The sequence below is a fragment of the Ovis aries genome, chromosome X (genome assembly GCF_016772045.2).
Source record: "Ovis aries strain OAR_USU_Benz2616 breed Rambouillet chromosome X, ARS-UI_Ramb_v3.0, whole genome shotgun sequence".
Classification (NCBI taxonomy): Eukaryota; Metazoa; Chordata; class Mammalia; order Artiodactyla; family Bovidae; genus Ovis; species Ovis aries.
In genome coordinates, this window is record NC_056080.1 from 53,622,906 (window position 1) to 53,645,226 (window position 22,321).

Consider the following 22,321-nt stretch of genomic DNA (forward strand, 5'->3'; position numbering starts at 1 on the left):
AGGGGTGGGGGCAAGGGAGGACTAAACAAATAGAAATACTTGTAAAGGAAATAGGCCGGAGTTACAGGCCCACTAAAACACTGAAATATAATTGGAATATTACAAAACACTGCCTTTCCCCCATACCATACCATACCTTGGGCTTCACAGGTGGCTCAGTAGTAAAGAATCCACCTGCCAATGCAGGATATTTAAAAGATGTGGGTTTGATCCCTGGGTTGGGAAGATCCCCTGGAGTAGGAAATGGCACCCCACTCCAGTATTCTTGTCTGGAAAATTCCATGGGCAGAGGACCCTGGCAGGCTACAGTTCATGGGGCTGTAAAGAGTTGGACATGACTGAGCGAGAGAGCACCTACCACCATACCAACAGGGCTCAAGTATATTATAATGGATTATATCTGAATGAGCTCCAAGCAGAGACTTTTTTAAGGAGCCCAAAGTCAAGATAGGAGACAAAATGAAGGACACTAGGGGAATATGAAGCCCCTGCCACCTATTGCTAAAGTAAAATTTAAACAAAGCCCAACTCCTAGTAAGAGGAACATAAATCTTCACAATAGAGGCCCCCCTCTCTCAGTTCCTATTACTTGTCCAGCTTTCAAAAAAAATTACAAAGCACACTAAAAGGCAAGAAGAAAAAGTCTGAAGAGACAAAGCAAAAGTATCAGACACAAATATGATAGAACTATTGGAATTATTAGAGAATTTAATACATTATAATTAATATGTCACAGACTCTAATAAAAAAGCAGACAATATGCAAGAACAAATGGGTAATGTAAGCAAAGAGATGGAAATCCTCACAAAGAATCTGATGGAAGTGCCAGAAGGACTTCCCTAGCAGCCCACTGTTAAGAATCCATGCTTTCACTGCAGGGGGCATGTGTTCGATTGCTGATCCAGGAACTAAGATCCCACATGCCAAGGGGTGCAGCCCCCCCAAAAAGAAATGCTAGAAATACAGAAATCTCATAAAAGAAATAAAGATTGCATTTGATGGGGTCATTAGCAGACTAGACATGGCTGAGAGAATTTGTGAACTTGGAAGATATGGCCAGAGATGCTTCCCAAACTAATATAAACAGAAGAAAGAAAAAGAAAAACAGAACATTCAATTATTGTGAGACAATTTAAAAGGATTCAACATATGCCACAACTGGAACAAAAGAAGAAGAAAAAAGAGAGAGTGGAATAGAAGAATGGAATGGAACATTATATTGTAAATAATAATGGCTAAGACTTTTCCAAAATTAATGCAGACAACAAATCACAGATTCAAGAAACTCAGAGAACACCCAGCAGAAAAACACTAAGAAATTTACATTGAGGAACATGATATTCAAACTGCAGAAAACCAGAAGCAAAGAAAAAATACTGGAAGAAGCCAAGGGAGAAATAAATCTAAGTATACTTATAGCAGAATAAGGATGAGAATTACAGAAGACTTCATCAGAAACTATGTAGGCAAGAAGAAGGTGAAGTGAAATCTTTCATGTTGAAGTATGGCAGAACCAATACAATATTGTAAAGTAAATAAATAAATAAAAATAAATTAAATGTTAAAAGAATAAAACCCAATGGCCTAGATTTCTGTGTCTAGCTAAAGTATTCTTTAAAAGTGAAGGAGATAAAGACTTTCTCAGACAAACAAAAACTGAAGGAATTCATCACCAGAAGATCTACCCTACAAGAAGTGTTAAAAGATTTATCAGGCACAAGGAAAATGATACAGGGCAGAAATGTAGAATTATATAAAGACAGGAAGAGCATTAGAGAGGGAATAAGTGAAGCTTTCCTTGAAAGAGGAAATCCAAACTACAATTATAGATATCTTGGGGATGCTTTAATAAAAGGAAATTTATGCAATACCTTTTTCATTATTAAACAATTACATGAAATTCACAAAAGAAGTATCTCAACCACAAACATACAGCAAGGATAAAATAAAAGGATGAAATAAGTTATGGCACATAATCAATAAACAAAAGAAGATATATTCATATTAGACATAGTATTTTAAGTAAGTAAAGTCACTCAGTCCTGTCCGACTCTTTGTGACCCCGTGGACTGCAGCCCACCAGGCTCCTCAGTCCATGGGATTCTCCAGGCAAGAATACTGGAGTGGGTTGCCATTTCCTTCTCCAGGGGATCTTCCCGACCCAGGGATCGAACCGGGGTCTCCTGCATTGGAGGCAGACGCTTTAACCTCTGAGCCACCAGGGAAGCCTAGCCAAACATTATTTTAGATTAAGTTTATTGCATAATGTAAACAGAATAATAGACAAAAAACAATTTGATAGATGTGCAAGGAATAATAAAACCCGAATCACAGCATGTGATTATAACATCCCTTTCTAAGTAAATGATAAACTAATCATTCAAAATATGATTTCTGCGGGATTTCTCTGGTGGTCCAGTGGTTAAGACTGCTTCCACTGCAGGAGGCATGGGTTTGATTCTTGATCAGGGAACTAAGATCCTGCATGCCACAATGAGTGGCCAAACTAAGATTAAAAATAAACAAATATGATTCTTGAAACTCTTACAAAGATACTATACATCAAAGCTCAAACATAAAACACCATGGTGCCTCAAAATGAGCATGATGGAGTTCTTAAATCCCTCTTCCATGTTTTCTGAAATGCAGATAACTTGATTTCATCTCTTTTATTTACATATGTAAAAGAACATAGAAAGAAATTTTAAAGTACTGTATACTTATGAGATGCTATGTATTGTGATAAGTGTAGGGGATAGAATGATGAGCAAAAACACACCTATTAACTGCTTTCAAGGACTAATGGATCTCAGTCTAACATAAACTACTGAGCCCAATCACACGCAATTTTAAGAAACCTTACTGCGTTTTTCATGCCAATTTGCATCATGGGAGCCGTCAAACTGACATTTTGTGATTACATCAAATTATTTTGTTATAAACTTAAATAGGTTACACACCTTCTTTCATTACCCCCACTTCCCTTCCAGTTAATTCCTCCTTCCCATCACCTAACAACTAACATTCCATTAATAGGCAGAAGGTTACCAGAAGAGACAAGAGGAAGAAGACTACTAGTAGAACTTTCCACACAGTTTGAGAATGTTTGTTTGATATTTTATCAGATGATCATGCCACAGAGGCTCTCGGTATCTTGTGACATACAGACCCTCTATCATTTGCACTGGCAAATCCATACATATATCTGAATGTTCTCAGATACTTGCAATATGATTTAGCTCCATGTGTGTCTTAATGTTCAATATCAATATATGTAATTTGAGAATCATGAAGCATTAACAACAACTGTAACAGATAAGGATCTGGGCTTAGACAAGTCATCACATACTCCAGCTTTATGGCAGTTCCTGATTTCATTTTATGAAACAAGGATCATCTGAAAAGCACTGGAATACCATACCAATGCCAACACTGTATACCACACTCGCATGCACAATAGTAACTGATGTACTCCATCTGAGACAGTTTTCAGTACCTGATGTTACATCACAATTATTTTCACAAAACATTTTCCATGACATTAAAAAGCCTTGCAAACTTCCTTTATAATAACTATGCACTATCCAAGGATATAAATTTACCTATGACTAATTAACAAAAGTATTATTTCTATTTATTTTTGTTCATTAGATTATCATTGTGGTGACTTTCCCCCACAAACTTAAATGCATATCTCAAATTATTTCCTTATGGTATATTATTAGAAATGGAATTACTAGGCAAAGATATATGAACTCTTTGACCAAAATGTTTTCCAGAAGAATTTTTAATCAATACTAGTAATGTACAAGAGGTTTCATGTACTCTGAGAGTGTTAGTATTGAATGTTTGCTTTAAAAATATTTCCAGTTTGATAGACAAATTGATACTTAATTGATTTAAGTTGTATTTCTTTCATGATTAATGAAGCGCAACACACTTTCAGTGTTTATTAGTCATGTGTACTTCTGCCTGAGAGTTCTTTAAATATTAAAGATATTAACCTTATACCTGGCATATTTGTTGCATTTTTTTAGTCTGTAGCTTGCCTTTTAATTTTGTTTATGAATTCCTGAGCTAAGAAAAAAGGTAAACCATTACTTTCTTTTCCATTGTTATTTACTCTATTTTTTTTATGGCAATCCAAAAGTCAAATAAACATTCATTTTTCTGGAAATTAATTTGGAAATGTGGATTTCAGGCCTAAAAATGCTTTCTTAGTAATTTACCTTTCAAGATTATGTTCTTAGTGGAAATGATAAAATTCTGAGTTATTTTGATGATTTTCATGACAGAAGCATGCTTCTACAGAAGTATAAAGTAAGAAAACACAATACAAATTCAGCAGGACATTTAATGGGACTTCTACAGTTGCCTCAGAATTTTGGTTAAAGCTGCATTGCTAAAACAAGCAAACAAAAAAGGATGCCAAGTATCCCCATATTTTATAAAGAGCCACCATAGAGTCCTAAACACAATCTTATAGGGCTTAGGCAGGGGTGGCTGACTAGTCATGCTACTGATACTTATTCCATTCCTTTTCAGCCCAAATCAAATGTACTTAGAGACTAGAAAGAATCAGAGAACAATTTACAGTGCTGTGAGTCCTTGGCTTGGTAGTGTCTTTCCCTCTCTTGAAGAAGGGAAGGGCATGTGACTCCCTTGCCAAAGCCATGTGAGTCTTAGTTGCTCAGCTGTGTACGACTCTTTGTGACCCCATCGACCAATAGCCCACCAGGCTCCTTGGTCCATGGAATTCTCCAAGCAAGAATACTGGAGCGGGTTGCCATTTCCTTCTCCAGGGGATCTTCCCAACCCAGGGATAGAACCAGAGTCTCCCACATTGCAGGCAGGCTCCTTACCATCTGAGCCACCAGAGAAGCCCAAAGCCATGTGACGAGGGATCCAAAGAACCACTTACAGAGATTAGGGGGAATCTGCATGAGGTAAGAGAAGGGATGCATGTTATTTTTTGGAATTATGGTTTTCTCTGGGTATATATATATATATGCCTTGGAGTGGGATTACTGGGTCATATGATAACTCTATTTTTAGTTTTTTAAGGAACATCCCCATTGTTTTCCATAGTGGCTGCACCTATCCACATTCCCAACGACAGTTCACTGTAGCCCTATTTACTATAGCCAGGACATGGAAGCAACCTAAATGTCCATCAACAGAGGAATGGATAAAGAAGATGTGGCACATACATACACTGGGAAACTATTCAACCATAAAAAAGAACAAAACTGTGCCACTTGCAGAGATGTGGACAGACTCAGAGACCATCATACAGAATGAAATAAGTCAAAAAGAGAAAAACAAATATATATCAACACATATATGTGGAATCTAGAAAAACTGTATGGATGAACTTATTTCCCAAGCAGAAGTACAGACCCAGATGTAGAGAACAAATGTATGGACACCAAAAGGGAAAGTGGAAGTGATGAATTGGGAGATCTTGGGAATGACATATATATACTACTATGTATGAAATAGATAAGAAATGAGAACCTACTGTATAGCACAGGAAACTCTACCCACTGCTCTTTGGTGACCTAAATGGGAAGGAAATCCAAAGAAGAGGGGATATATGTATACATATAGCTGATTCACTTTGCTGTACAGCAGCAAATAACAGAACATTGTAAAGTAACTATACTCCAAAAAATTGTTTTCTTAAATCAAGAGAGGGGAGTTTTGCATTACATTTTGGATAGTCAACAGTTTCCCTCCAGGTTGAAATTTCTGATGATTACTAAGGTTTGACTTCTTCCTGAAGACTATGGCTTCTCATCACCATACGTTGAACTACAGTTAGTAACTTTTTTATATCGAAATTTAGTTAACTTATAATATTATATTCACTTAAAGTATACAACATTTATAGGATTCAATACTTTTATAGATTATTCAATACTATTCAATACATTTATAGATTATATTCTATTAAAGGTATTATAAAATAATGCCTGCATTTCCCTGTGCTGCAGAATATATCTTTGTGGTTTATTTATTTTACACATGGTAGTTCATCCCCTACCCCTACATTGCCACTCTCTCCTTCCCTCTGCCCACTCGTATCCACTAGCTTGTTCTCTATATCTCAGAGTCTGTTTCTGTTTTGCTCTATTCATTTATCTGTCTTATTTTTTTAGATTCCGTATATAAGTGATAACATACAGTATTTGTCTAGGACCATTTATGTTGTTACTAATTGCAGATTTTCATTTGTTTCTATGGTTAATATTTCTTTGTATTTGTATACTACATCTTTATGCATTCATCCTTATCTAACTCATTTATCCATTCAGCCTTGTCTAACTCAGTTAAACTATGAATCATGCCTTGTAGGGACACCCAAGACAGACGGGTCATGGTAGAGATTTCTGACAAAACGTGGTCCACTGGAGAAGGGAATGGCAAACTACTTCAGTATTCTTGCCTTGAGAACCCCATGAACAGTATGAAAAGGCAAAAAGATGCGACACTGAAAGATGAACTCTCCAGGTCTGTAGGTGCCCAATATGCTACTGGGAAAGAGTGGAGAAGTAACTCCAGAAAGAATGAAGAGATGGAGCCAAAGCAAATATCATATAAGAAATGAATCGCCAGTCTAGGTTCGATGCAGGGTGCAGGATGCTTGAGGCTGGTGCACTGGGATGACTTGGAGGGATGGTGTGGGAGGGGAGGTGGGAGGGGGTTCGGGATTGGGTACACGTGTACACCTGTAGTGGATTCATGTTGATGTGTGGCAAAACCAATACAATATTGTATAGTAAAAAATAATAATAAGTAAAAAAAATTTTTTTTTAAATGCCCAGTTGTTGATGTCACTGGTGAGGAAGTAAAGTCCGATGCTGTAAACAGCAATATTGCATAGGAACCTGGAATGTTAGGTCCATGAATAAAGATATATCAGAAGGGGTCAAACAGGAGATGGCAAGAGTGAACACCAACATTTTAGGAATCAGTGAACTAAACTGGACTGGAATGGGCGAATTTAATTTAGTGGACCATTACATCTACTACTGTGGGCCAAGAATCCATTAGAAGAAATGGAGTAGCCCTCATAGTCAACAAAAGAGTCCAAAATGCAGTACTTGGGTGTAATCTCAAAAACAACAGGATGATCTCTGTTCATTTCCAATGCAAGCCATTCAATATCACAGTAATCCACTATGCCCCAGCCAGTAATGCTGAAGAAGCTGAAGTTGAATGCTTCATCAAGACCTCAAGACCTTTTAGAACTAACATGAAAAATGATGTCCTTTTCATCATAGGGGAAATAATGCAAAAGTAGGAAGTCAAGAGATACCTGGAGTGACAGCTAAGTTTGGCTTTGGAGTACAAAATGAAGCAGGGCAAAGTTCTGCCAAGAGAACCTACTGGTCCAACGACACAAGAGAAGACTCTACACATGGACATCACCACAAAATCAGATTGATTATATTCTTTGCAGCCAAAGATGGAGAAGTTCTATACAGTCAGCAAAAACAAGACTGGGACTGACTGTGGCTCAGATCATGAACTCCTTATTGCCAAATTCAGACTTATATTGAAGAAAGTAGGGAAACCCACTAGACCATTCAGGTATGACCGAAATCAATATCATTATGATTATACAGTAGAAGTGACAAATAGATTCAAGGTATTAGATCCAATAGACAGAGTGCCTGGAGAACTATGGATGGGGGTTCATGACCCTGTACAGCAGGCAGTGATCAAAACCATCCCCAAGAAAAATAAATGCAAAAAGGCAAAATGGTTGTCTGAGGAGGCCTTACAAATAGCTGAGAAAAGAAGAGAAGTGGGGCGGCGGGTGGGAGGCGAGTTCCCCGTGTGCACGTGTGGAGAAGCTGCTGCACTAGCGCGGCAGCGGGAGGTACCTCCGCCCCCTCCGGAGACGCAGGGCCGCGCTAAACTCTCGCGGCCTCCGTCACCCGCTCAGCTCCTTGCCTTAGGCTAGGAGGCCGGCTTGCGGGGTTGAGTGGCCTGAGCTGAGGGCGCGGAGAGCTCAGGGCGGCGACGACAACGGCGTTGATATCGGCGGTAACAACGGCCTCAGCAGGCAGGGAAGATGAAAGGTAGCCGGATCGAGCTGGGAGATGTGACACCACACAATATTAAGCAGCTGAAGAGATTAAACCAGGTCATCTTTCCAGTCAGCTACAATGACAAGTTCTACAAGGATGTGTTGGAGGTTGGCGAACTAGCAAAACTTGCCTATTTCAATGATATCGCAGTGGGTGCAGTGTGCTGTAGGGTGGATCATTCACAGAATCAGAAGCGGCTTTACATCATGACACTAGGCTGTCTGGCGCCATACCGAAGGCTAGGAATTGGAACTAAAATGTTAAATCATGTCTTAAACATCTGTGAAAAGGATGGCACTTTTGACAACATCTATCTGCATGTCCAGATCAGCAATGAGTCTGCAATTGACTTCTACAGAAAGTTTGGCTTTGAGATTATTGAGACAAAGAAGAACTACTATAAGAGGATAGAGCCCGCAGATGCTCATGTGCTGCAGAAAAACCTTAAAGTCCCTACTGGGCAGAACGCAGACGTGCAAAAGACAGACAACTGAACAAACTACAGATGAACTTTTCCTGCACTTGCTTGTCGCCAAATAAAAGAGAGGCCCATTGATTCCCCGCCCCTCCTTTCTTTTTAAAACTTTCACCCTTCCTTGTTCTTTCTTTTCCTCCTTTCAAAACTTGCTTCCCTTTCCTCTAAAAGTTTTAAACTTTTAAGGACTTATTAATCATGTTTGGATTGTTTTAGTTTTCTTTTTTTTGTGAGGTGGTTTGATTGTAGGAAGGAGAAGGTATAGATCAGTTTAGTTTCACAGTTGAGATATATAGGGTCCCAAAAATTTGAGTGTCAAATTTCCATTTTTTTTCAAATGTCCTGCTTTCACATTGAAGGGCAGAGCCTACAAAATATTGTATATTTCAAAGGACAAAAAGAAGCAGCAGCAATATCTTGTTCTCTAACTCTTAGACAAGTTTAGTGTGTTTGTGGTACTTTGGGTTTTTAAAGATTTTGTGGGATACTAATCCCTATACATTGCCTTCACTCCACCTTTTGTCCTTCTGAGTATTATCTCAGGAGTTGGGCCGTTGTTATCCTTGTAAGAAATACTGAGCTTATTTTGTTCTGTTAAACAGTTATTTCTTCCTTCCTTGCTGGTGGCTGAAGGTGGGTGGGACAGTTTGAATCGGTAGTATTAGACTTTGGTCTCAGTATGTGAGTTAAACTGCTTTTTGCTAATGAGTGGGCTGGTGGTTAGCAGGTTTGTTTTTCCTGCTGTTGATTGTTACTAGTGGCATTATCTTTTAGCATATGGGCTGGTGAGATTAATTTTTTTTTTAATATCCCAGCTAGAGATATGGCCTTTAACTGACCTAAAGAGGTTTGTTGTGATCTGCTTTTTTTCTCCTGTTGTTTTTCTTCAGTAAACCCACAGTAGTTGGTCAGACCTTAAATACGGAGTTGATGTCCTTGATAGGTCAGTGCCCTTAAATAAACCTGAAGTAGGTATTGTCTCCTGGACATATAAAAAAACACCTAAACGGAAGCTTAGATGGATTTGTGGCACAATAAATGCATTTAATGTCAGCTAACGCAGACTGTTAGAAGTGTGGCCACTGAGCATTTGATTTTAGAGGAAAGAATATCTAGACAGTATTTTTGAGAATAACATAGCTGTGCTATTGCTTATCTGTTGGAGAACATCCCAGATTTGCTTACATTCTGTGCCTGTAATACTGACTTTAAGGATTTGGGGAAGGGGGAACTATTAAACACATTGCTTCTGTTCTTGGGAAAAGTAGAAGTCTAGAAGTGTTAATAACACCAATGTCACTGTGACCTCCTGTACCAACAGGACTGGTTTATGCCAGATCATTTTCTGGCACTTAGGGAGTGGCTTTGACTGGTCAGTAACTTTCTGTAAGATAGAAGACCTCTAAAATTTTCAGGCTTTCCTCCATAATCCCATCTCCAATATTCAAAATTTTCTACATTGCCAATACCAGTGGCCTAAGAAATGTTTTCATTAGACTTAAAACAATGCACAGAGCTTGGATTTTCTGTCATTTGACTTTAAAAAGAAGGTTGGTTGATAACATTTGTCCTCTTGTGTAAATTCTGGCATACAAGTTTCATCTCTTCAAATACATTGAATGACAGAATTATTTTACACAATGTTTATGCACATCTTATAATCTTAAGTTCTTATTTGAGAATGTGAAAATGCAAGGTACAGTAGACTTCACCCGTCTTAGTTGAGTGCCAAGAATAATATAGGAAAGGAAGATAGTTGATGAGTGAGTTCATAGAGTTCTAAGATAGTAAAAATGTAGAAAGACCTTGCTGATTTCTTGGGTATCAGTTTCTTAAGCAGTCCAAATCTAAGCTTAGAAGAAAAGTTTAGCATTGAGCACCTTTACCTTCATGGATAAGCTTCAGCTTGCTCTTGCCAAGAGAAGAATGCTTGAGTTACAGAAGGCAAGATTAGTTTGAAGAATTCAGTCTTTTTGTAAACTTCAGATGTCAAAATAGATTTTGATATATAAATGAGTTTTGTGAGATGACACTGCCTCTATTTCTATAACCATTTCACCTGGACTATCTAATCAGTCCTATGAATGTATCCCTAAATGTGGTTAATGAAAACCGAATAGCTGCCTCATGACAACTAAGTACATATTATTTATGGAGGAAAAAATATTAAATTTTGAATTGAGTGTATAGGCTCCCTATCATTTCAGTGTTTCTTTCTCCACACTAGTCACTGACTTTAACCTAAATTGTGTTTGTAAAACGTGAATTGTCCTACATCAGACTTACATGAAATAATTCCATCCGTTTATGGAGGAGGAGGATGTAGAAGAGGTAGAAGCTAGGCACTCTTTCACGTGCCTAGAAGTCAGTAAAGACTGAAATAATGTCCCATGTTGAGTTGCTTAATTCTGAAATATGATAATTATCATTGAGGTAAAATAATTCTATTAACTAGAAGATCGCAAAATGTACCATCGTATTTTTTAGGGAAGATAGTTGTTTTCTCTGGGGAAAATAGGTTAAATTATATCATATGGTAATAACATTTAGGTTCTAAAGAAAAGAATCTGCAGAGAAATCTATGCAATGTATAATTTGTCCAGATTAGTTTTCATTTGAGGAAAGAAGTTCTGAAATATCCCCAAAGCAGTTTACTCGTCAATTCAGACTCCTCCAAAAGTAGAACTAACTATTGGGAAACCGTGGAATGTGGGGTGGAAAAGAAAAGCTCCCTCAGTTTTTTGGAGGGAATAACTTTAAAAATACTTAAATAGCTACGTTTACTTTGTGCGGTTAAGATTTAAACTTGTTGATTTTAACATTGCTGTTACATCTGAAAATAAACTTATGTGATGTTCTGGTAAAAAAAAAAAAAAAAAGAAGAGAAGTGAAAGGCAAAGGAGAAAAGGAAAGATATACCTATTTCAATGCAGAGTTCCAAAGAATAGCAAGGAAAGATTTAAAAAAGCCTTCCTCAATGATCAATGCAAATAGAGGAAAACAATAGAATGGCAAAGACTAGCGATCTCTTCAAGAAAATCAGAGATACCAAGGGAATATTTCATGCAAAGAGGGTACAATAAAGAAATGGTATGGGCCTAACAGAAGCAGAAGATATGAAGAAGAGGTGGCAAGAATACATGGAAGAACTATACAAAAAAGATCTTCATGACCCAGATAACCATGATGGTGTGATCACTCACCTAGAGCCAGACATCCTGGAGTGCAAAATTAAGTGGGCCTTAGGAAGCATCACTACGAACAAAGCTAGTGGAGGTGATGGAATTCCAGTCGAGCTATTTCAAATCCTGAAAGATGATGCTGTGAAAGTGCTGCACTCAAGATGCCAGCAAATTTGGAAAACTCAGCAGTGACCACAGGCCTGGAAAAGGATAGTTTTCATTCCAATCCCAAAGAAAGGCAATGTCAAAGAATGTTCAAACTACCACATACTTGCACTCATCTCACATGCTAGCAAAGTAATCTTCAAAATTCTCCAAGCCAGGCTTCAAAAGTACATGAACCATGAACTTCCAGATGTTCAAGCTGGTTTTAGAAAAGGCAGAGGAACCAGAGATCAAATTGCCAACATCCGCTGGATCATGGAAAAGCAAGAGTTCCAGAAAAACATCTATTTCTGCTCTACTGACTACACCAAAGCCTTTGACTGTGTGGATCACAACAAACTCTGAAAAATTCTTTAAGAGATGGTAATACCAGACCACCTGACCTGACTCCTGAGAAATCTGTATGCAGGTCAAGAAGCAACAGTTAGAACTGGACATAGAACAACAGACTGGTTACAAATCGGGAAAGGAATATGTCAAGGCTGCATATTGTCACCCTACTTATTCAACTTATATGACAGGACATCATATGAAATTCCAGGCTAGATGAAGCACAAGCTGGAATCAAGATTGCCAGGAGAAATATCAGTAACCTCAGATATGCAGATGACACCACCCTTATCACAGAAAGGGAAGAAGAACTAAAGAGCCTCTTAATGAAAGTGAAAGAAGAGAGTGAAAAAGTTGGCTTAAAGCTCAACATTCAGAAAGCTAAGATCACAGCATCCGGTCCAATCACTTCATGGCAAATGGATGGGGAAACAATGTACACAGTGAGAAACTATTTTTGGGGGCTTCAAAAATCACTGCAGATAGTGACTGCAGCCATGAAATTAAAAGATGCTTGCTCCTTAGATGGAAAGCTATGATCAACCTAGACAGCATATTAAAAAGCAGAGACATTACTTGGCCAACAAAAGTCCATCTAGTCAAAGCTATTGTTTTTCCAGTAGTCATGTATGGGTTTGAGAGTTCGACCATAAAGAAAGCTGAGCTCAAGAGAATTGATGCTTTTGAACTGTGGTGTTGGAGAAGACTCTTGAGAGTCCGTTGGACTGCAAGGAGATCCAACCAGTCCATTCTAAAGGAAATCAGTTCTGAATATTTATTGGAAGGACTGATGCTGAAGCTGAAACTACTTCGGCCACCTGATACGAAGAACTGACTCACTACAAAAGACCCTGCTGCTAGGAAAGACTGAAGGCAGAATAAAGGGACGATAGAGGATGAGGTGGTTGGATGGCATCACTGACTTGATGGACATGAGTTTGAGTAATCTCTGGGAGTTGGTGATGGACAGGGAAGCCTGGCATGCTGCAGTCCATGGGGTCTCAAAGAATCAGACACAACTGAGTAACTGAACTGAACTAATGGCTAGTGATGCTGAGTAACATCTGAACTCTGGCTGAAAGATCAGCCATGATCATTAGATTTGTAAGGCTTATTTCTGCCGATGAATTTTCTGGTGTTAGCAATATCTGAAGTCTGGTTAAAGGCTCTTCAATGCTCTTTGTACATGTTTTCTCACCATCATGACCTTCTTGGTGACTTATGATCTCCACAGTTGGACTGAGGCTATAATCATGTGACCTACATCATGGGCTGACTGTCCTATGTATGGATTTATCCTAATATAAGACAGTGTCTGAGATTAAAGCACAGTTACTCTAACACTTTCTTGGAAGCTCTCTGGTTGGGAGCCAATTCTGTGAGTTTCTATTCCAAGGCTTAAACATCTATCCTTTGACGGGATATTAATCTGCCTCTTTAACCTGTCTTTACACTCAGAAGCTCCTTAAATTCAGAGTCATGAAGAGCGACCCTTGAAATATGTGGTCGCATTCCCTATGATCCAAAATCTTCCTCCAATCCTTGATTTTGAATGAAGTTCTTTTTCTTGGTCAGGCTCTTTTTATCTGATAACACTAATTTTAAAGTACAGCCATCACTTATATCTAATGCATGGCAGCAGTGAGGAAATCAACCAGCTTAAAGGAGAGGAGAGGAAGAATAAAGAAGAGCAAAAGGAAATGGAAACGAAAATGGAAAGAATTCTTTAACAAGTCTCCTCCACATAGCTTCCTGAGAGGCAAGCTAGAGACTCGTTTTACACTTCAATCTGACAAACACTTAAAAAGACAGGATCAAACGTGAAATAATTTTTACAGTGATCCCTAAGAGATAAAGGAAAATGAGGTGAACCTTTACAATTTGGGGGAGTTTCTAGTTCGTGGTACAATGAGGGAGAATGCAATCAAGCCTCAGAGGATTCTATTAGGTGACAGGGATAAGACCAGAAAGACCAAGGTGGCTGGAGTTCAGAGAATACTAAAAAGGAGAAAGCTGCACTTAGGGAGCACTCCAAAGACCTTTGAAGGATTGCAATATTCAGGAGAGTACTGATTAGTGAATGCATTTAAGGAAATCATACAAGGCTAGGAAAAGAACCACCTGAAAGTATTAGAGGGAACAAGTGTCAGAAGCTCAAACATGTCTGTGGATCATACCTGTTCCCACCATTCAGAGCAGAAAAACTCATAATTCCTGAGGCATGAGTTATTCAGATGAGTTTTGCCTCAGTACACTGGGATGATTTAGCAAACACTGCTGCGGTCCTGCCTAATCAATCTGAAAAGCATGGCTTGAAAAAGATTTAATTGCTCCAAAGTAACTGCTTCTTGTAATAAAGCTCAAGAAGATGTATAATAATACAAAAATAGCCCCAAAGGTAAACATTTATACCAAAATTTTACCAAAAAGTGAAGTTCATTATGTCTGGCATCCAATTAAAAAAAAACCCAGGCATATGAGGAAACAAAATAACATGACCCATCGTGAAGAGAAAAAAAATCAATCCAAACGGATGCAGAACTTATATAGATGCTATATTTAGCAGACAACATATATTTGTTCCATATAACCAAAAAGCTAGAGAAAACAATGGTCATGTTAAGTAGAGAAATGATATATAATTAATAAGATGCAAATCACAGGTTTAGTGATTAAAACTGTAATAACTGAAATTTAAAAATACACTGGATGGAATTAACTAGAAAAAGATTAGTGAACTTGAAGATATAACAATAGCAAATATTCTAAATTAAAATTTTTTTTAAAAAAACAGTGCACAAATGCCCTTGTTTATCCTGTTTCCTCTTTTGGGAACACTTTTCCCCCATCCCAACCATCCATCATCCTTCATCCAGTTAACTCTGACACTGCCTTCAGATCTCGGCTCCATCATCACTTCCTCTGTCTTTGACCTCCCTGAGTAGATCAACCTCTCTTTAAACCTATTCACAGAACCCTGTACTTCCCCTCCACAGCAGTATCAACTTCACAAAAATTTGGTTTGTGATTAATGTCTGCCTTCTTCACAAGATAGTAAAATTCAATGATGACAGAGAAAACACGTTTATTTTTGCCTACCACAACATCATCCCCAGCATCTCAAATTATGCCAATTATATAGTGTCCCTGAACCCTGAATCCTGTATCTCTCACATCTGATATTTTAATCTATTCATTATACCCTACTGGCTGTATCCTACCCAACATCTTCTTTTCTTATTTAGATAAACCTTTTTTTTTTTATTATGGGTGATAATGTTCCCAATGATAAACTTATATTTCCCAGACAACCTTGCAGACACTGGTGGTCATGTGTCACAGATCTGTCCACTGGACACTGGATGTAGGTGGAAACCACTGGGTAGGATTTGGGGGAAAGCTTTGTATAAAGGAGAATAACTCTACTGACAAGATATTTTGCCTTCTCCTCTTCCTCGTCTTTCTACCTGGAACATAGATTTGCAGCAGCCATTGGGCAATTATCATGGGAACAACATGCTAAGTAAGGGTCATGGAACAACAAACAGTAAAATATGTGGTAGCTAAGATATTGATGAAAATCATGGAAGTCTTGGGCTTTATACCACTGGATTTGTTTTGGGTATGATAAAGCTATCCCCTATAAGCAACTTATTTTTCAGATCACTGCTGCTCATATCCAAATGCAATTTCACATACCTATCACAAAACATGAAATCTCTCTCTCTGACAAATATACACAGTCTTTAGCATACTATCTCATTCATACATGATTTCTTCTATGACTTATATGATAATGACTGTAATTTATGATCTCCATATACCATCCCAATTCTCTAAACTCTCACACTAACACACAACTGTCATTATTACTCCTATTTCTGCACGTACATTGTTCTATCCTGTATTATTATACACACAAGAGTCCATACAGTATCACAATACCCACTGTCAAATACAACTATCTCTAATCAACTTACATTATCACACACACCATCTGCATCACTCACAGTCACATCTACCATTACTCAATCCCTACACTATCACACAGTGCCTATCCACAGCCACTATCACACATACAGTCCACATCCCCACTATAAAACCTCCATCATCCTCCAAAACTCCTTTCCCACATGCTCATGTCATCTCCATATGATACACACTCACAATTAATATCCACATTACCTCCATCCTCACACACATATTTGTGCCATTCCTCACTGACAGTCAGAAACTGCATTTTCCCAACATACACTTTAATCAACAACCCCACTGATGATTTCCATGCTCCAAATGATCATGTTATCATTCTCCACTGTCAGGCATGCTCACTGTACCTATCCGCCCCCACAAATTGGTAACACTTCTCATTGCCCACAGCATCACATACAAGCACACAAATGTCCTAACCCTATCACTTCCACCATGTACCTATCTTCTACCATCACACTACATTTTCCCCATTCCATCCACTGTCTACATCCTCTTATTATTGCTTGAAATGCCCCATCCACAATTTTCAAACACACAAAGATCCCAGTGTCTCATTAACTTCATATCCTTTTTCACTATTGTCTCTCCCACCCTACTCTTTTACACATCCATTCACATGCACAGTTTTCATCTTCCACAGTATGACATACACTGTGTCCCTAACTATCATTATCACATACATTCTGATCTTGTCCTGTCACTATCATTCACATTGCCCAACTTCATTTCCAGTGATTTCATACCATCCTCCACTATTATTCACACTGTTCCCACTGCCACCACGATCACACAAACCCTGGCACTTCACCACCACACTATCCCACTGTCCATACTCTTCCCATTTCTGCATCAAATACATAGCTCAGATCATCCACAATTTTATACATGGTGCCAATCCACTGCAATTTTTCTCATTTCTTTTTTCCCCTTCCTTTCTCTTCTCTCCTGCCCCCATACCACAACTCTCCCAATATGAGGATATTACATGAATGCAAGTATAATATGGAAATTTCTTACTTGAAGCCTCATTTCAGAGCTTTAGTAACTAGAAGAACATATCTTGCTCAAAAGTTACAATATTTAGAGTTCCCACTTGATAGTTGTGAATGGATTTCTTTCAGTACATTTGTCTTTAAGAAGCATTTCTTCATGTTTTGTTACTGCATTTAGATGAAGTTTTGAAATGTTCCATTGATATGACTTTAACATGATACTATGCAATTATTTGCACTATACTTTAGTCTTCCCAAAATATCCCAATAGATTTTTTGTGTGAACCTAAAAGCAAAATTGTGATATTTTTGGTACTGAAGATAAATGGCAATACTGAATATATCACTGAGCTATGTTAGATGGGACACTTAATCTTTACTTCTCATATTTCCATGTGGAAGAACTTCAACTACACTAACACTCCTGCTCTTCTGCCCATGGGAGAAGAAATGAGTTATATGCCTAGTATGTTTAGGAGAAATATCTGAGTAGATTTGGCTCCGGCCCTTGTTCTCTGCTTCCCTTTCAGTAACCTGTGTCTCTACAGTGAACATGCATTCTGACTGGCTCCTTGCCATGCAAGAAGGGAATTACTTTTGGCCTGGAGTCCTATGGCTTTGCAGTTGTCTAAGTCTGCCTAACTCTGGGGTCCACACTAATTGGAAGTTCACACTAAAACCATCTTCTCCAAGCAGCTTTATGAGTAATGAAGATAATGTTTTGATCTCCATCTATCTGATTCTTACATTTATATTTCAATTGATTCTAAACCTGGGCAAGGAATACCAGTGTTATTTACTTCAGTTCAGTTCAGTTCAGTCACTCAGTCATGTCCAACTCTTTGTGACTCCACAGCTGCAGCACGCCAGGCCTCCCTGTCCATCACCAATTCACAGAGTTTACTCAAACTCATGTCCATCAAGTTGGTGATACCATCCAACCATCTCATCCTCTATCATCCCCCTCTCCTCCTGCCTTCAATCTTTCCCAGCATCAGGGTCTTTTCAAATGAATCAGCTCTTCGCATCAGGTGGCCAAAGTATTGGAGTCTCAGCTTCAACATCAGTCCTTCCAGTGAATATCCAGGACTGATTTCCTTTAGGATGGACTGGCTGGATCTCCTTGCAGTCCAAGGGACTCTCAAGAGTCTTCTCTAACACCACAGTTCAAAAGCATCAATTCTTCAGCGCTCAGCTTTCTTTATAGTCCAAGTCTCACATCCATACATGACTACTGGAGAGATCATAGCTTTGACTAGATGGGCCTTTGTTGGCAAAGTGATGTCTCTGCTTTTTAATATGCTGTCTAGGTTGGTCAAGACTTTCCTTCCAAGGAGTAAGCATCTTTTAATTTCATGGCTGCAGTCACCATCCTCAGTGATTTTGGAGCCCCCCAAAATAAAGTCTGACACTGTTGTCACTGTTTCTCCATCTATCTTCCACGAAGTGATGGGACTGGATGCCATGTACTGATCCCTTACAGTTCCTTCATGATGCAGACCACTGAGATCACGTAAATTCTCTTTACTGGCTTTATCCATATTTTAACATAAACAAGTTTCTAGGTGCAATTTGTTTTTGATTAGCACTTAAGACAAATTATTTGGCAGCAATTAAAGGTCCATCTAGTCAAGGCTATGGTTTATCCAGTGGTCATATATGGATGTGAGAGTTGGACTATAAAGAAAGATCCAAGGAGATCCAACCAGTCCATCCTAAAGGAGATCAGTCCTGGGTGTTCATTGGAAGGACTGATGTTGAAGCTGAAACTCCAATACTTTGGCCACCTGATGCGAAGAGCTGACTTATTTGAAAAGACCCTGATGCTGGGAAGGATTGAGGGCAGCAGCAGAAGGGGACGACAGAGGATGAGATGGTTGGATAGCATCACCGACTCAATGGACATGGGTTTGGGTGGACTCTGGGAGTTGGTGATGGGCAGGGAGGCCTGTCGTGCTGCGGTCCATGAGGTCACAAAGAGTTGTACATGACTGAGCGACTGAACTGAACTGAAGATTAAATCTAAACATGAAACTTTATGTCCACCACCACTAGACTCCCAATTGCCCTGGATTAAGGAGTTCAAACTCTTAAGGGATAGAGATACTATAGTATAGTAGGTGCTACTTAATTAATCAGGATGGTGGGGACTAAGCACCAATCGGATTTATCTTCCTGGCCACACTGATAAGTCTTACTAGAGCATAATCAAAATAACTCTTTCTTGGGATAGGATGACAAAACTTTATGTGAAATATTAGAAAGGAAGTTACATGTTCATCTAAATGCATGGAAGCCTTTTTAAAGTAAGACAGATTGTACATCAGTGAATCATTTCTTAAGGCATAAAAAAAACCTTTTAATAAACAACTAGAATTTACTCTGATAGGATGTTCTTGTTAACAAGTTCTCTGGAAATTCAGATCTAACAGTCATTTTGGCTATTTTTTTTCCCTTTTGCTAGCTAGCTTTGTGTTAGCTTTCAAGCCCTTGTATACAAACTTAAGTACTGTGTTTGTCTACTATTACTGAAATAACACCATTACAGAGTACAATTTGTATCCAAGGTAAGTAGGGCCAAATAATGGAATTTTCACAGTTTTTGCCCTAGGACAATTTGTGTTGTAAAGAACTGTTCTTTGGAAATAAAGCAGACTGGACTTTACATGTGATCTCTTTTGCATAGGAACACTTTTCATACTTGTACATCGTTGGGTGCTCTAGTGGTACTGACCTAAATATACCCTCTACAGCCTACATTGGAGGCAACAGTGATCATAAAAACAAATACACATATAAAATATGTCTCAGCAAACAAAGAAAAATAAAACAGAACTGCTGAACAAGATATGTGAAAACCTAACTGAAGAGTAAAAAGAATACCTAAGGAAAGTCAAGCACAGCACATATACCAAAACGTTTCTGAAGCTCAAAGCTTAAAAAAATTCCAATTATATAATAAAATGACAGTCATTGATGAGCCCTGAAATGAGTAAAATACCTAGGAATAAACCTAACTATGAAAGTGAAAGACCTATATTATAAACTATAAAACATTTCCATTTCTGACTCTTTGCAACCCCATGGACTGTAGCTTACCAGGCTCCTCCATCCATGGGATATTCCAGGCAAGAGTACTGGAGTGGGTTGCCATTTCCTTCTCCAGCAGATCTTCCTGACCCAGGGATCGAACCTAGGTCTTCCGCATTGCAGGTAGACACTTTACCATCTGAGCCATCAGGGAAGCCAAGACCCATACTATAAACTATAAAACATTATGGGTTTGAGATGGTGGAGTAGAAGGATGTGTCCCTATCTTCTGTGAAAGCACCAAAATCTCAACTAGCTGTTGAACAACCATTGATGAGAAGACAATGGAACCCACCAAAAAGATACCCCACATCCAAAGACAAAGGAGAAGCCTCAACAAGATGGTAGGAGGGGCACAATCATGATTTCATCAAATTCTATACCCACCAGGTGGGCAACCCACAAACTAGAGAATAACAATACCAAAGTAGTTGTCCCACTGTTGTGAAAGCTCTGAGCCCCAAGTCAGGCTTCCCAGACTGGAGATCCAGAAAAGGGGCTGGGAATTCCCAGGGAATGTGACTTTGAAGGCCAGTGAGATTTGATTACAGGACTTCCACAGGATTGGGAGAACAAGAGACTCCACTCTTGGAGGGCACAAACAAATTCTTGTGTGCACCAAGACCCAAGGGAAAGGAGCAATGACCCCATAGGGGACTGAACCAGACTTACCTGCTAGTGTTGGAGGGTCTTCTGTGGAAGCATAGGTCAGTAGCGGCTCACTGTGGAGATGGGAAAACCAGCAGCAGCAGTCCTAGAAGGTATCCCTTGGTGTAATCCCTCTTGGAGGTCACCATTAACCCAACCATAGAGCCCTAGACCCAGGGCTAGGTCACCTCAAGCCAAACAACTAACAAAATCCATCATCAAATAATTGGATTAAAGTTTTACTGAGCATGCCATCAGAGCAAGACCCAGTTTTTCCCACTGCCAGTCCCTTCCATTAAGAAGCTTACAAAAGAATCTTAGCCTCATCCACCAGAAGGCAGACAGAAGAAGCAAGAACTATATTCCTGCAGCTGTTAGAATTAAAACCACATCAAAGAAAGCTAATCAGCATGAAAAAGCAGAGGGTTATCTCCCAGCTCAAGGGACAAAATAAAGCCCCAGAAAAACAACTAAATGAAGTGGAGAGAGGCAACCTTCCAGAAAAATGTTTCAGAATAATGATAGTGAAGATGATCCAGGATCTTGGAAAAAGAATGCAGAAAACGCCAAGAAATGTTTACCAAAGATCTAGAAATACTAAAGCACAAGCAAACAAAGATGAGCAACACACCAGAAGGAATCAATAGCAGAGTAACTGAGGCAGAAGAATGGATAAGTGACCTGGAAGACAGAATGGTGGAAATCACAGCCTGGAAGACATAATGGTAGAAATCACTGCTGAAGAACAGAATATAGAAAAAAGAATCAAAGAAAGTGAAGACAGCCTAAGAAACCTCTGGTACAACATTATTATACCAACAACACATTTTAAGGGTCCCAGAAGAAAAAGAAAGAGAGAAAGGACTCGAGAAAATATTTGAAGAGATAATAGCTGAAAATTTCCTTAACGTGGGAAAGGAAATGGTCAACCAAGTCCAGGAGGCACAGAGTGTCAGACAGGATAAATCCAAGGAGAACACACCAAAACATGTAGTAATCAAACTAATGAAAAGCAAAGACAAAAATTAAACACTAAAAGCAACAAGGGAAAAATAACAAATAACCTACAAGGAAACTTCTATAAGGTTATCAGCTGATTTCTCAACAGAAACTATACAGAAAGGAATGGCATGATATATTTAAAGTGATGAAAGGGAAGAACCTACAACCAAGAATACTATACCCAGCAAGACTCTCCTTCAGATTTGACAGAGAAATCAAAAGCTTTCCAGACAAGCAAAAGTTAAGAGAATTCAGCATCATCAAACCAGCTTTACAACAAATGCTAAAGGAACTTCTCTAGGCAGGAAACACAAGAGAAGGAAAAGACCAACACAAAAGAAACCC

General features: G+C 38.7%; 2 protein-coding genes across 21 annotated transcripts in view; one reads left to right on the forward strand and one right to left on the reverse strand.

The window, feature by feature from the left end:
• The window catches only part of MAGED1 (MAGE family member D1), a 91,009-nt gene that overhangs the window by 16,244 nt on the left and 52,444 nt on the right, over positions 1-22,321 (reverse strand). For 6 of the 20 annotated variants that reach the window (XM_060408453.1, XM_042241795.1, XM_042241794.1 and 3 more), the window contains one exon: positions 20,999-21,080. The exons of 9 other annotated variants lie outside the window; for them this stretch is intronic. Coding sequence is in view for 9 of the 11 variants with exons in the window: in XM_042241795.1 (XP_042097729.1) it covers positions 20,999-21,080 (82 nt within the window). In the remaining 2 variants the exon portion in view is untranslated. Of the gene's footprint in view, positions 1-4,862; positions 4,938-20,998; positions 21,081-22,321 lie in introns of all 20 variants that reach the window. 5 more of the 20 variants (XM_042241797.1, XM_060408452.1, XM_042241796.1 and 2 more) reach the window with 1 other exon arrangement.
• On the forward strand, positions 7,844-10,761 carry LOC114111483 (N-alpha-acetyltransferase 50). The gene has a single exon (XM_027963255.3). The coding sequence runs from the start codon at positions 8,084-8,086 to the stop codon at positions 8,591-8,593; it is 510 nt and encodes a 169-aa protein (XP_027819056.1). The 5' UTR covers positions 7,844-8,083; the 3' UTR covers positions 8,594-10,761.

Coding starts and splice junctions, on each gene's coding strand:
- LOC114111483 (XM_027963255.3), top strand. CDS start 8,084: ATGAAAGGTAGCCGGATCGAGCTGGGAGATGTGACACCACACAATATT.